The sequence below is a fragment of the Opisthocomus hoazin genome, chromosome 16 (genome assembly GCF_030867145.1).
Source record: "Opisthocomus hoazin isolate bOpiHoa1 chromosome 16, bOpiHoa1.hap1, whole genome shotgun sequence".
Lineage (NCBI taxonomy): Eukaryota > Metazoa > Chordata > Aves > Opisthocomiformes > Opisthocomidae > Opisthocomus > Opisthocomus hoazin.
The window spans coordinates 18,000,644-18,016,032 of record NC_134429.1 but is presented as its reverse complement, the minus strand read 5'-3'; the positions used below and the strand labels follow the sequence as shown (position 1 = coordinate 18,016,032).

Below are 15,389 nucleotides of genomic sequence, written 5' to 3'. Positions count from 1 at the left end.
CCCCCCCAAAACTCCATCCCAGCGATGGGGGGACCGGCGACAAGGTCCCATCCTGCCCCCCCCCCCCCCCCCCCGGTCCAGTGAATGGGGAACCCCCGACGAGGTCCCATCCCGCCCCCCCCCACCCCGGCCCAGCGATGGGGGGACGCTGCAGCCCCTCGCCGGGGCAGGGGGTGAGAGCTGGCCCCAGCAGAGCTCTGCTGCAGGGAAGGGCTGGGCCACGGAGCGGATGAGGAGGGGGTGCAGCAAGGGGCCCCCCCTTCCAGCCGCAGGCCCACCACCTCCATCAGCGCAGCGGCTGCAGGGCAGGAGGAAACGCAGCCCCGGTCACCCCGGCACTGCGGCGTTACCCCTGCAGGACCCCCCACCTGCTACACGGGTGGACTGGGCAATGAGAAGTTACAGGGGTGCAGAGTCCTCCCGGGATGGACATCGCAGGCATGGCCTGGTACACCAGAAGCAGACGTTACTGGGCATCACCCTGCGCTCCGAGGAAGAGCGAGGAAGAGCAGGCGATGCCAGCACAGCTGCCATGCTACCGCACTTGGCTTCTCCGGGAAGAACGCCGCTGGACAGACCTACAAGAAGGTCTAGTGACACCGACACCCATACCAGCTGCACTGATAGAGGCTTCTTCCAGCCTTAACTCTCAGTTAAGCACCAGGAGACCCTTAGTTCCTACACTTTTTTGAAAACCCCCTGCACACAACTTGCTTACAAGGCAGAACAAACCCTCTGCCGCCGTTCACACGAGATCCAGCAACGGCACAGGCACAGACGCGCGCTCAGAGGCACCCTCCCTCACATGGGGAAGGAAACCAAAGCACAGCTGGGGACAGGAGGAGAGGAAGACTTCTCTTAATGAACCCTGGTCAGGATGAACTCATATACTGAGATTTCAAAGCACTCCACACCCAGCAGCGTATCAGCCCTCTCCTCACAACCGGTTCATAAAGCTGGGTTAATGCAGGAGCGCTGCACGACCCTGGTAACGACACGCGTTCCGTCTCCTTGCCTGCCTTCATACCACCACGCCGTTTTCCTGTGGTTTTGGAAATCCCAGCCATCCATATTCCTCAGGCCCAGCCCAAGCTTCACCGATCACCAAGTATTTTGGTGATGGTCAGGGCTGAAGCCCCACGGAGCGATGCAAGCTGTGGTGGAAATGCTTACACAGCTTTTTCTGCTGGCAGTAGGAGGGACACTGGTACCTGAGTGTTTCCAGCCACGTTCACCCACGCTCAGTCCCCGTCCCCACATGCCCAACTGAGGGGACAAACATTAAAACGACGTGCAGCTTCAAACTGCAAAAGTCTGTAAGAAATAGTGAAACGACACACCCCAGCAGCTCGCACAAAAAAGCCTAGAGAATTCTCCGAGCCAGGGACCGTGCACCTTCGATGTTTATAAATTAATTATCTGAAAAACCCAGGTCACTCCTGATTGCCACAGCGCCTGTAATTTAGCAGTCTGGCACGCAGCCAGTCCCAGAAGCCGCATTGATCCTGAATGACCGCAACAATCCCCCGCACGCACCCCCTCTCCTCTCCCCTCCTTCCCTCCCCTGCGCCCCTACCCCCTCGCACAGCCCACCCCCCTCCCCACCCCCCCGAGGATCTGTTATTTACAATCCTGCACTCTGACAGTTGGGAAATCAGATTGATTGACAGGGGGACGCTGGCGGATGGAGGTTCCAGGCACGGAGACAGACTGAATTCAGAATGTGGTATGAATGCCACTGGGAGAACGGGGGTGGAGGAGGGGGGCTGAAAAGCAATTAAAAAAAAAAGATTTCTAAATTATTAACATTTTTTTTAAATTATTAATGTTATTGGTGCCTCCATGCGAGCCCGCAGATAAACTGCGCTTTGTACTGGCACTAATAATTTATAGCCCAACCAGAGCGCTGTGGTGTGGAGACAACCCAAAATACAAGAAGTTTTGTCTTGTCAGTGTTACACCAGAGCGTCTGTCTGTGCGGACTCCTTTCCTCCCCCCTGCCCACCCCAAAACCTCCATGTGACCCCCTCCCCGAACAAATGCTGACGAGACAATTTAATCATAATCATAACGTCAGGCTTCTAACGCAATGAGCTACTTCACTCCTTCACGGGGGGAGCAGGGAGTGATGGCAGCTGCTCTCTGCCTGGCTGCACGCGTTCCGCACATCCAGCAGCCAGCCGGTGCCCGGGTTCAGCGCTGTCACGACTGTCTGTCGCAATACCGGCACACGGAACACGTTTTGTGCTGGGCATGCGCTCTGTTGTGTTCAAGAGTCTCCTTCTCTGGAGATATTCCAGCCCCGCCTGGACGCGGTGCTGTGCAGCCTGCTCTGGGTGACCCTGCTTGGGCAGGGGGTTGGGCTGGGTGACCCACAGAGGGCCCTGCCAACCCCGAACATTCTGGGATTCTGTGGTCTACACAGACCTGCATGTCATGGCTGAATATTCAGCCTCTGCATGTCTGCACGTGTTCTCCTTTCACACGTGATGCGTGTTCTACACTGTCCTCTCGCACACTGTGCTTGTGGTCACCGTGTACGCACGTGTGGGAACTCCAGCCCCGCGGCGCGTGGCTTTGCCCCGTACCTACGTCTCACGCCTGCAGGAGCTTCGCATCTCTGTGGGTATCTGGGACAGCTGAACGTGCCACAGAAGCACGTGCCATGCCCACTACGGTGTACCTCCGCACAGGTTCATGCTACGCCTTTGCTGGTGAGCAAATCCTTACTCCACAGCGCAAGGAATCGCCTTCTTGCCCCCAGAGAAGCCAATCAAATCAAACAGAGTGGAAAAGCAGACAGCCTCTTCATTAACCTAACAAGCAGCCCTGGGGATTGACGCTCCAGACGGGATGCTGGAGGCTTCGCCGACGCTGCTTGCGCTCCTTCCCTGGATCACCCAGGCGGGGACGTGTCTGCCCTCCACGCCTGGGGTGGGATATCCGTGTCCAGCGCTGCAATACAGAATACCTGCTTAGCAGTCTTCCCACTACCGAGTCTCCACCTCCGGCTTTTCACGGCAGCACAGGGGTACAGATTCTTGCACAGCACCGCTTTTCAGCGAGGCTTCAACCCTCTGCTCCCAAGACTGGAACAGCATCACCTCTTCTATCTCCCCAGCTCTGCCGGATCCAGACAGCCGAGTCGCTTCCCTCGCCCCTCACTCCCGCATCAGAGGACACGGGCACAGCGCTCGGCTTTACTCCGGCCCAAGCCGAGCCAGCGCCGGCAGGCTTCGCTCGCCCGAGGGAGGGTGCAGCGTCCCGGTGGGCCGAGGAGCCTTGAGCCCGGGGGATGGATGGGTGCTCACGGCTCCTGCGCTCTGCTGAGCGGCTCCAGGGCAGAACCGGCAACTGCCGAGTGCCCCCTCCAGGCACAGCCCGGGATGCTGCAGCCGAGCCGGGTTCAGCCAAGCTTCTCCCACCGCCCAGGCAGACCCTCCCGGCAACCCCCCAGTTCACGCGGGACCCATCAGAGCCCGGTACCGCAGGACCCTCAGCCCCTCAGGACATCACTCCAGCCCCAGGACACGGCAGCAGCAGCGGATAATGCCATCTGTCTATGAGGAAGCTGCTTCAGGACCAGGGTTTGGATTTTCCCCTCCTTGACAAGTGGTAACAAGTGGTGTCCCCCAGGGGTCAGTACTGGGCCCAGTCTTGTTTAACTTCTTCATCAACGACCTGGATGAAGAGTTAGAATGTACCCTCAGCGAGTTTGCTGACGACACCAAACTGGGAGGTGTGGTAGATACACCAGAAGGCTGTGCTGCCATTCAGCGTGACCTGGATAGGCTGGAAAGCTGGGCAGAGAGGAACCTGATGAGGTTCAACAAAGGCAAATGCAGGGTCCTGCACCTGGGGAGGAACAACCTCATGCACCAGTACAGGCTTGGGGTGGACCTGCTGGAGAGCAGCTCTGTGGAGAGGGACCTGGGTGTCCTGGTGGATGACAGGTTAACCACGAGCCAGCAGTGTGCCCTGGCTGCCAAGAAGGCCAATGGGATCCTGGGGTGCATCAAGAAGAGCGTGGCCAGCAGGACGAGGGAGGTTCTCCTTCCCCTCTACACTGTCCTGGTGAGGCCTCATCTGGAGTACTGTGTCCAGTGCTGGGCTCCCCAGTTCAAGAAAGATGAAGAGCTACTGGAGAGAGTCCAGCGGAGGGCTACGAGGATGGTGAGGGGACTGGAACATCTCCCCTACGAGGAGAGGTTGAGGGAACTGGGCTTGTTCAGCCTGAAGAAGAGAAGGCTGCGAGGGGACCTTATAAATGCCTACAAATATCTGAAGGGTGGGTGTCAGGAGGATGGGGCCAAGCTCTTTTCAGTGGTGCCCAGTGACAGGACAAGGGGCAATGGGCACAAACTGAGGCACAGGAAGTTCCGTCTGAACACGAGGAAGAACTTCTTCCCTCTGAGGGTGACGGAGCCCTGGCCCAGGCTGCCCAGGGAGGCTGTGGAGTCTCCTTCTCTGGAGATATTCCAGCCCCGCCTGGACAAGGTCCTGTGCAGCCTGCTGTAGGTGACCCTGCTTGGGCAGGGGGGTTGGACTAGATGACCCACAGAGGTCCCTTCCAACCCCTACTATTCTGTGATTCTGTGACAAGCACCAGCCTCCTCTTAAGAGCAGAATGGCAGCATCTTCCCTCGAACGCAGGCATCGGTGCAGGAATACTCCTGCGCTGCGAACGCCTACAAGCAGCAGACAGGCAGGCACACAACACACCCTACACAAAGCAGGGCCAGAGGGTGCCTCAGCTATGCCTGGTGCCCAGCTCAGCCTCCGAGGACCACGCCATCCCGGCAAGGTCTGGGGACAGTTTCTTAGTGCTGGAAGCTGCAACCTGCTGGGTCCTTCCAGCAGTGCTCCAAGGAAGCCCTCACCAAGTGAGCAGACACCGGGTATGGAGAAAGTTCTCTCCCTTTCAGCAACCCTTCACTTTTCCGCAGCAGATCTGGTTTCAGCTAGTGAAGGACCAGATCGATCCTTGGCAACATAAACATAACTGCTTTCAGTAGATGATACCATGGATGAACCCGTCCCACAGGACGCAGCGTTTGGCTGCTGAGCTGTCTTCACCTGCATATTTTAATTGTCCATAAAATCACAGAGTCATCTAATTCTCATTAAGGTGAAAGATCTTTAACACCAATTTATGTTACTTCTGTGTGTAGCAACTACTGCACAAACTTTCTAAACCTAACGCTATCAATGCTTAACTAAATCCTGCAACATCATCTTGCTGCTTCGGATCCCACGGCTAAATGGCAGGAGTACCTGGCACTGCCCGCATCTCACACCCACCCTGCATCACGCCAACACTCCTTCCCCCTGCTCCACACTACGACCCAAAGAAGACTTACACCACAGATTCTGAACACCCAGATTGACAGGAACTCTTGAAACAAAGGAAGAAAAGGACCCCCCTCACCGCCATTGCAAAACACACGGTGGTGATGCTGCAGCTAATCTAGTAATCCAGTAAAAAAATGCATAACCCCCCCCAGATAGCTACAGAAGGTGTCAGCATTTATAGATGGCTGAGGGTAGATGCCCCCACAGAGCTGGTGGGAGAAGCAGTCTGTAGGATACTCTTTAGCCCCACCTGCATTCATTGCATGATAAAACATGCAGCACCGCAGCCCCCAAATCCTCCTCGCCTGCACGCAGGGGTTAGGGACATCTTACAAGACTTGTGCCAAGTGGCAAAGCGAGCCCCTTCTCCCATCTGTAGGAGCCTGTACCTCCGTGGCTGGGCACTGCCATGCTGTTGGCCAGCTGGTAGAGACGCTGCTGCTGCTGCTCTTCAAACGTGCCGTGCTCATTGAGTGCTGACATCATGCGTCTATAGTGCTCCTCCGGGGTCATCTGCGTCACCGAGTCCTCAAGCAGGGGCGTGTGCGAGTTTTCTGAAGAGCAGAAAGATTTGGTCTTTTTTTTCCAGAGAGAAATACAGTGGAAAAACCACATAAGTATAGGGGAAGTGCAAGAAAAAGAAAGGGGGGGGGGGGTAGAGGGATATTAGCACAATTTTGCACAACTCTGTAGCGTGCCTGCTGAACTTGAAGTACCAAGCTGCCAAACGCAGCTGTCCTCGTGCTCCGAGATGGACCACTGTACGCGGCCAAGACACACCTACCACCCGCTAAACCTCCAAACACAGGCACGCTAGGTACAGAACAGTCTACAGCTTCAATCGCCACGGCACCCAAAAAACTCATTAACAACTTCCCCCCTCCGCCCAGCATTATAACAACACCAGATAACCACCAAAGCTCTCTACCCCCGAGGTGGCAAAGAGGACAGGCGGGATGAAAACGCTCCCTGAGTTCTCACCCTTTCATCTCAGGGGACGCGGGTTCGTTTTTTCACCTGATACCTGCTCAGACACGCACCTCTCTCCCCCACCTTTCGGAACACCCGCAAGGACACAACCACCCCAGAGATGTCCAAGCGCCCAGCATGGGTGACGCCGACAACCGCGCAGCAGCCAGTGATGGCAGTCCTCCTGCCCAGCTCTTGGAGGGAAGTCACAAAGCGGGTTGTTTCCAATCTGTACAAGCACCCTGAGGCCATTCCAATCCCACCCAACACGCCTACCTCTCCATCTTCCCGGAACGACTGCACAGCCCAGGAGGGAGGTGCTCTGGAGAAGGCGCTGCCTGCTCCCTGGGCAGCAGGGACCCGGGTCTGACTATCAGGTAGATAAAACCACAGAGGCTTTGTGTTTACTGTAAGCAGAACTCCAGAGTAATTACCGTTCTCTGCCTTGGCGGTGGCTGCTCTAACACTGTTTTATCTTGGATCTTTCCCACAGGCAAAACCTTTTCATTACTCAGAGAGGAACTCCCCGTACAACCTCACCAGGCAGAGGGGAAGGGAGGAAGGGGGCAGGCCTCCCCCCACGCCGCAGTCACAGACCACCGCCGCGTTCAGGGAATGACAAGACCACCCTACCGTGTGGTCCAGAGTCGTGCTCCTCCATCCACCTCGTTTTGCAGACCGAGTCCCTCAGGGCTCACGGCGTACGACTCGGCTGCCAGGCTGGCTCCAAAGTCAAGGTGGTGGCTTTGAGCACAGGCCATTTTACACCAGTGTCAGCACTGGGACAAATATGCAGGCACTGGACACCTTGCTGGGAAACGGGCTGTGGATCTCTCTCAGGCGAGAGCAATGACCCTCAGCTTAGCTATCAGCAAAGACAGCCTGTGGCCAACAAACGCAGTCCAAGAGACAGAGCACCTGTCCAACGTGGCCCTGCCACAGCAGCTTAGGGACTGGTCCACTTCTGCCTTGGCCAGAATGAGGGGCCGTTAGCGGCAAGTGCTGCCACCAAGCTCATCACGCAACCAAGCACACAGGGGCTCAGATTTTAGGGACGCAACCTTCAAGTGTCATACTGAAACCACCTCCTCTCCACAACATAGCAGGGGCTACTAATAAAAATAATAAAAGATCTGAGCTGCACACAGTTTCAATAAAAAAATGACTCTTTCTCTGCAAAAGGGGAATGACTTCAGCCTCCTCCAACTCAGGTCAGCCGTCCAGCTCAGCAAGGATTCTCCATGAGCACAGCAATTTGTGGCCGTATGTGCAACCACGGGTCTCTACCCCAGCGACAAGTCTCCGCGCCTCGGGGACCACAGGCTTCCTGTGGAAATCACAGGTTCAGGGCCCGCTTCGAGCCAGCCAGTACCAGGAGCTGGGTCCCCACCCTGCCCTGCGGGCATCACGCTTCGAAACCAGACCCGAAAGGAGGAGGCTGCACAAGACGACAGCCACGCCGCGCCTGCTCCCTCCCACTCCCCGCCTCTGGTACCCCAGCCTGCAAGGCACCAGGGGCAGGAGCAGGGCAGTGGGGGGCAGAAACCCCTCCCATGTCCCCGTCCCACCAGGTCACTCTGCGGGCCAGGTTCCCACATCCCCCTCCGCTGTCTTGCTGCTCCTGCCACCTCCCCCGAACGCAGAAGTGCATCAAACTGTTTCAGTTCCCTTCTGATGCTCTTAACCAAAGGTCTAAGGAGCAAAGCCGCATGCCACAGACCCGATTTAGAAAAAAACCTATTTTTTTTTTTTCCCCACAGCTGTGTCATTAGGGAAAAAAAGGAGGGGGGAGGGGATTTAATAACACTTAATTACCATAAACTCTATCCGATCAGCCGCAGAGCAGATTTCAGGTGCAAGGAGGGGGGGAGCATGGGGGTGGCGAGGGGAGGCTAAGAGGAAGGAGAAGTCCAGGGAAAGGCTGGATTTCCACACTTAAAACTTGGAAGATTTCACATGACTCAGCCAGTGATAATTCCAGCTCTGCTGCAGCTTTGCTGTCTGCTTTTGTCATTACCGGGGGTAATGCGGGAGACTGATCCCGCCAAATCTCCTCCAGCTGCCAGGTGTGAAATGGACTCTGGTGCGGTCACCAGGAAGGCACAGTGAGGCAGGCATCTTCTGGCCCTCCATGCTCTCCAGCACAGCTCCCTGCCCGCCCACCCCTCCCATCCTCACCGCAGGGTCCCGACGGCAGCACCCACAGTGAATTCACGCTCTCGGAGGACGCAGGGTTCCTGCTCAGCCTGGAGGACTTGTCGCCGCTGCACAACCTTTTCACCAGGGTTTCATAAAGCTTTCACAAAGCTCATCCTCCCCAAGCGATCCCACAGAAGAGAGAAGCACCCAGCCTGTCCGTCTCCTCTCCTTCGCTACAACAAGCCCACAACACGCCGGGCTCCCCTTACCCAAGCACAGCAGAAGCTCGAGGAGCCTGCTGCAAAAGCACCTCGCTCGAAGTTCAAAGCCAGGTATTGGCCAGCAGCTTTAGGGTCTTTGCTGCAGGGGCAGAGAGGGCCCGTGCCCACTCCCTCCGTATTCAGCAGTGCAGGTTTGGGGGGCAGTGAAGTTGTTAGCAAGAATGGGGCCAAGCACCGTTTTCTTTGTTTGGCCTAAGCGGACAGCTGCCAAAGCAGCCAGCGTAAGGCTCTCCCCCCCTCCAAGCAGAGGAACAAACTGACAGAGGCTGGATCTGAATTGCTCAGCTGTAGTCCAGCTCTGGTTCTGGTCTACTTCATTAACCGAAGATGCAATAAGATTTTGTTTTGTTTTAAACGATCCACAACAGCAGAGAAAAGAGAATGGCAGAAGGAGCAGCATATGAGCTCATCAGCCCACCCCAGGGGGCAAGCACAACACTGTTCCCCGCCTGCGCCTTCCAGCACTTGGGCCAGCCTGGTTTCAAATCTGCCCAGCTGATGAGCCTTCCACCAGATTTATTTTTCAGCAGTTCTAATAGGAACCAAAATACTCTTACTGATTTTCTCTTCTTGCAATCGTTGGGTTTTCTTTTGCATCTCAAGGTGTCGGAGAAGCAGATCTCCAGACACGTTGCTGCCGCAAGAGTGAGGGTTTTACTTGGGGATCTGTCTCCCGGGGAGAAAGCTTCCTCCGTGACCTGCCAGCACAGCCCTCGCTCGGAGCCTCTGATATGCTCGCATTTCCATATTAGACGCGAGAACGTTCTGCTCTGTTTGACAGCAGTGCTGGCGCGGCCCTGTTTCCAGCGAGATAGGGCTCTCTTTTGATCTCTGGTGCGCACACTGCGAGCACTGGGAGGGGGAAGGGAAGGCTACCGCTTCCCTGCTGGAAGGGTTTCCAGCCCTACAGGTGTTTTTTCACTCAGTCAGAGAGGAGAAGTGATTTACTTGGCTGCCTCTGTTCTCCTCGCCTTGTCAGGCGCAGCCACAGCAGCACGAGATGTGCTGCGGGCACGGGGTCACTTCTCCTCTTCAAAAGGTTCTTTCGGAGACAACGCAGCTGCGCCCGGAGCAAGAGCTGCGGCCAGGGCCAGCGCGCGACGGCGAGCGGGAGCGTCCCCACCTCGGGCTGCACTCCACCACGGGAGAGGGAGGACCGGCACCCACGCAGGGCACACCACCGGGACGGAGCAAAAGGAAGACGCTGCAGACCTGGCTCCTACCGGAGGGCTGCACGGGCTGCAGAGCTCCAGTGGGTCCTTGCTTCCCACTCCTAAATCACAAACCGCACTCGCAGCGCCCGGGTCCCAGCCCAGCCCGGGGCTCCAGCACCGTCTCCACAGCACAACTCCGCAGCGGGAGTTCCCAAATCCCAGGTATCTAGCCACGAGGGTCCATCCGGTTCGAAAACGGCTTCTCACATAACATAGATCCTTCTGTATCCAACCAGCTCCCCAGTACAGAGCTGGGAACACAGGGATCGCTTCCCTCCCGGCCCTCCACGGCATCCCTGCCACTGGAACGCTGCCTGACTGCCAGCAGCCTCCTGGGAGTTCTCAGCTGCAAGGTGCTCTCGCTGTCTGGGGCTTCAGGCACCAAAACACTGGCTACAGCCCCTCCTTTGCCCCCTGTTCACAGCAGGGGGGGGCAGATAAGTGCCCCACACGCACAGAGGCCTCTGCCCCTTTCAGCCCCTCGCTGTTCCGACGCTACTCTAGCATCAGCACAGCCTAGGCTTAGAATGCCTGCCACGCTGCTGGAGGGAACAGGGGTTCCCCAGAGATCAAATACCATCACAAACAGGTAACAGGGGAGATTAGTAGCAGGCCCAGCTCAGAATTTCCACTCTGTCTTGCACTCTTTTAAAGGGCAGGGAAGGCTTTCTGAGAAAAAAGTGGGAGTAGAAAACGAAAGTTTGCTCTTATTCAGAGCTTCCTAGGAAGCCCCCGCTTAATGAGCTGGGGGAATCCCCAAGTCATTCCCAGTTAAGGAGCAGGATTTAGATCCTGAGCACATACTGCAAAGCCAAGGGCTGCTTATCTGCCTCATGCTACGCTCAGCCCACTCCAGCAAACAAAAATGGTGGGAAGGCCAGCGGAAAGCAACGGAATGGGATCAGTTGACCCTGCTGATCCCGTGGCAAAACCATCAATCTCTGCCGTTATTAGGGTGAATCCAAAAGCAATAGTTTGGTTTCAGGTGGCTTGATTAAAGTTTAGCCCGTTCTCAGCCAGGCCACCTAGGCTGCTGTTGCCTGGATTCAATTCCTAAGCTTGGACTGTGGTGGGATTACACAGGATACGGACTCAGCGGAAGCAGCCAAGGTGACAGCAGCTGTACCAAGTGTGCTACAGGAGTCTCACACCCCTGTATAACAACGGTGTTTCGGAATCTGTAGCAGCATCCTGCTGGAACTTACCTGCACGTCTACTAGAAACATTTCAAGGATAACAGGAATAGGGCAGACGAAAAAAATCAAGGAAAACAGGTAAGGAGTAGCAGTATAGAGGGCTCCACACCTTTCAGAAAAGCCCACTAAATAGCTAAGGAAGGCGCTTTTACTTGTATTGAAGAGTTAACAGGCAGGAGAGGGTTATGTGAAAGGAAAGATTTAGTACGTTCTTAGGTAGCGTTAGCAATATTATATTAAGTGACACTAGCATTCAACATCCTCTCAGAGTATGCTGCCTTTCAGACCATAATTTGGGGACAAGGAGCCAAGAAGAGACAATATACAGGAACATTCTGTGAAATCAAGATGCAGTACAGGTCTCCACAATACATCTTTACATAGCATAATTTAAGGTATGTAGTTCAAGAAGGCTTCAGGACAAACCACTGCAAACGGTGCCCTTTGAGATTCCCTGGACTGGTTATTGAGAAGATACACCTTGAAGAGACTCAGCTGCTGGACTCCACAGCCAAGAAACAGCTTCAGACAGCTGGTCTGCTTTTATTTCTCTACATTTTTTAGCGGCCAAAGAGTGTAGGTTAAGCACAGTGATCAAGATGGGTATTAGTGACAGCTAATTTGTTTGAACTTAACAACAAAGCCTTTAAGTGAACGGCCTGCAAAACCTCATTTATGCAACCTCGAAACAAACTCATTAACTGCAGGCTCCATTACCCACTCCACTTTGCCAGTCGTAAAAAAAGTTTAAAAATCATGTTTATAGGAAAGAACCGTAAGACAAATCAGGAGATTAAAAAAAAAAAAAATTCCCTAAAAAGAGAAGCCTTCTGCAGATTCCATCTCTATAGGAACAGTGCCATAAATGCATAAGAAAGAACTAGGCAGCCCTATTCTCCCTGCTAGGCTTCTTTTTTTCCCTTTAAAGGAACAGATGCCAGCATGATAAGCCTGTGTGTATCTTTTATATTAAATACGTAACCAAGACATTCTGCCTGAAAAGTAGAAACACCCTTAAGATTCACCTCAAAAGCTGCAGCTTGCTTTTTTAATCATAAAACAATTATTCTAATTAAGCAGCAATCTCTTTCTCGCACTGCAAGCTTCCCTCCGATTAGATAAAGAAAGCACAGCGCTCTGGTAGCCTCCTTCATGCCCCCTCAGTGCCGGATACTTTCAGCTCCCACACCACAGCCTCTCGCAGCCCTCCCTTCCCTCCCTCCTTAATTTCAATTAAGTTCCACTCGTAAGAAAGGAGAAGAAAGGGGAAGGGGATGGGGGAGGGAGAAGCAGCACTTACCCTTTGGGGACTCACTTCTGGCTTTCTTGCTTTCTAAAGGACACTCACTGCTGCTGTTGGGAGAACATACTCTTCTCTTGCCTAAAATTTCATCTAGAAGAGAGATGAGAAACCTGAGTATCAGATAAGGTTGTACTTTCCTCTTTGCAGAAGCAACCAGAGACTTTGGTATTTTGCTTCTCTCTCTCTCTCTCTCTCTCTCACACACACACAGAGACACACACACATATATTACAAGCAAAGGAAAAAAAATGAAAGTAAGAAACATCATCATCTTGAGAGCCTTGATCTGCTTTCCTAATCACACAGTCCAAAAGCACGTAATGACTATTCACACACTGATCAATGCAACGTTTCAAAGCTATAAATTCTGAATCCAGTTGATTTCCTTACTGAGTTTCATCATTTGTTCTGTTGCCTTTTGTCCCCCTGGTGTTTCCACTCCTTTCATGCCCTGATGCAAAGCAACTGGGGGAGAGAAAGGGGAGGAAAAAAACAACACAAAAAAAAAAAAGCACAACTGATCTCTGAATCTTCCTACCACAGTATCTCTCTCTCTCTCTCTCTCTCTCAATCTCTCCCCCCCCCCTTCCCCCCCCTCCTCCTTCAAAACCTCAAGGTCCTTAGCAATCTTCCCCCTCTAGATCGTACGGAAACACTCAAGCTTTTTGCATTACTGCAGCCCTACCAACCAACAGAAAATATCTAATATACAATTACAGCGTCCCCGAACAGATTTAAAATCAATATCCTCCCATAATAATGCTGGGGAAACTGAAAGCATGATGTTGCATATGGGCAGGAAGGAAGAGACTGTTTGTCACTGCAAGCATCAAATTCTCATCTATCAAGAGCTTGTTAAAGATGCAGCATCTTAAAATAAAAAAAAAAAATATGTATCTCTCAAACAAGCACCATATTTGAGCAAGTATACGCTGCATCTGCCTGTGAGTCAACACGCACGCAAAGCTGCTGCAATTTGCCCAAAGTGTGTTCGTTAGGAAAGGTGACAAATCCCCTTGGTGCTATTTATAAAAACAACAGAATTATTTACGTTCCAGGGGACATCTTCAGCCAAGCAACTGTCCCTCATACTCCGACTCACTCCACACCACTCTGAATTCAGCTAAGCACGCCCAGGTTCTGCCTTGGCGTTGTATTCAGCAAGCGCTCCAGAGCGCAGATCGGCGGCTGCCACGGGCTGAGCAGCGCCGCGAGCAGCCAGCCAGCGGCCGAGGGCAGAGCCTGCCAGGCAGCGCCTTTCTCCAGAGCAATCTGGGAACTCCGCAAAGTTAGGAGCGGCGTTTCAAGGTTTTCAAGGGCACAAGCTGCCTCCGATCTCATCTCGCCATGACCCTGCCACCCAGCCTGTTAGCAAAACTGGCACTCGGAGACAAGGGCAGAGGCTTGCAACCACCCATAACCAAAAGCAAAGTAAATACAACAAAACAGCGGCCGCTGGAAAGCAGACGGGGAAGGACAGAGTCCGCCGTGACACCACTTCAGTTCTCTCAGCACTTCACATCCCAGGTGCTGAGTCAGCCTTTCAACACAATTTGAATTTCATCAATCCTCCTGCCTCAGTTTACCCTTTCAATAACTTCTCCAAAGCCACAGACAAGCTCTTGCCAAGCCAGCATCGAAGCTAGGAAGTACCTGGCCACACAGCACAGAGAGAGTCACAAGCTCCCTCCCCACGGAACGCTTCATTCTTCATGCTGATTTTCCTGGAAATGTTAAGTCTGATGCTGCAAACCCTCAGCGCTAGAGGCCAAGATCATATATCCTCCTCAGAAGTGTGCTCATCCGGGATTTGTGGCTTTGGAACAACAGAAGTCCCGTTGCTCTGCTCGCCCCTCCCAGCCCGGGCAGCAGGCAGCGAAACCCAACACGGCTCGTTCTTCTGTACTTCAGGCAGAAAGGACTCCATGGAAGCACGGGTGACAGAAGCACCAGTTACATGTGACAGCACTTAGAATATGAGCAGTGAAGATTCCTTCATTTCACAGCTCTGCCAAGGCACCTCATTACCCTCCTATCACTCCTTCTCTCGCGCGATGCCTCTCCCACCCCCGTGCGCCCATCTGCCAGCAGACACTCGCTCCGACTAGCACCGTGCCCTGCTATTCCCAGACGCATCAGCAGCACAGGCTGCAGTCCCATCTCGCTCCCAACCGGCTGCACTTGCGCAGGGGAAGACCAAGATCACGCAGGAACTCCGAAGCGGCACCAACTCCATCCGAGCCAGGCACCAGCGGTCCCCAGAGCACCCGCTGCTCGGCGGGCGGGCGAGCGGGCTGGCAGCCGCGCGGTGTGACAGCCTGGCAGCGGCAGCATGCCGCGGGGAAAGGTCCCAGATGTCTCGCAGTCGAGATCTGAACTCGGCCCTCCAGAGAGATCCCACATTTGTGTATTGAACTCTAGGACGATCTGCAGTGTTCTCCTTCCAGCAGCTCAGGTTCAGATTGTACCAAAGCACCAGTAGTTTTTATGGCAGTCGGATCACAGAATGAAGATTTTCCTCTCTCCGCCCCCCCTTCGTCTAAGGCAAAGTCCTGGGATGTGTCAGAGACTGCCTCTGCCCCCAGACGTGGGGGGACTAAATCGACGAGATACACAGTAAGCAAGCCAAAGGGAGTAATTGTCAGCAGCAGCAGCCAGTGCTGAGGCACAACGATCTCACAATCTGCCCCAAATTTGCCCAGTCAGTAGGAGAGCACAGGACCGAATACGAATCTTTCGAATTCCAGCCCGGTGTTACAAGAAGTCGCACCCCTCTCTTCGCTGTCCTAGCTGCAAAGCAGGGAAGAGGCAGGTCACGTTTTCCTTAGTCACTTAGTAAACTCTCAGATTCCGGGCTACAACCTGAAGGGCAATGTATTTGTGCTACAGCACAAATCCGTTCCTCTCTACAACTTCAACCACACGCACAGCTTCG

General features: G+C 54.1%; 1 protein-coding gene across 9 annotated transcripts in view; it reads right to left on the bottom strand.

Moving 5' to 3' along the window:
- Positions 1 to 15,389, bottom strand: part of SAMD11 (sterile alpha motif domain containing 11) — a 187,930-nt gene that overhangs the window by 28,694 nt on the left and 143,847 nt on the right. For all 9 annotated transcript variants that reach the window (XM_075437113.1, XM_075437116.1, XM_075437115.1 and 6 more), the window contains 2 exons: positions 12,452 to 12,544; positions 5,742 to 5,906 (listed from right to left, as the gene is read on the bottom strand). In XM_075437113.1, coding sequence (XP_075293228.1) covers positions 5,742 to 5,906; positions 12,452 to 12,544 — 258 coding nt within the window. The remainder of the gene's footprint in view (positions 1 to 5,741; positions 5,907 to 12,451; positions 12,545 to 15,389) is intronic.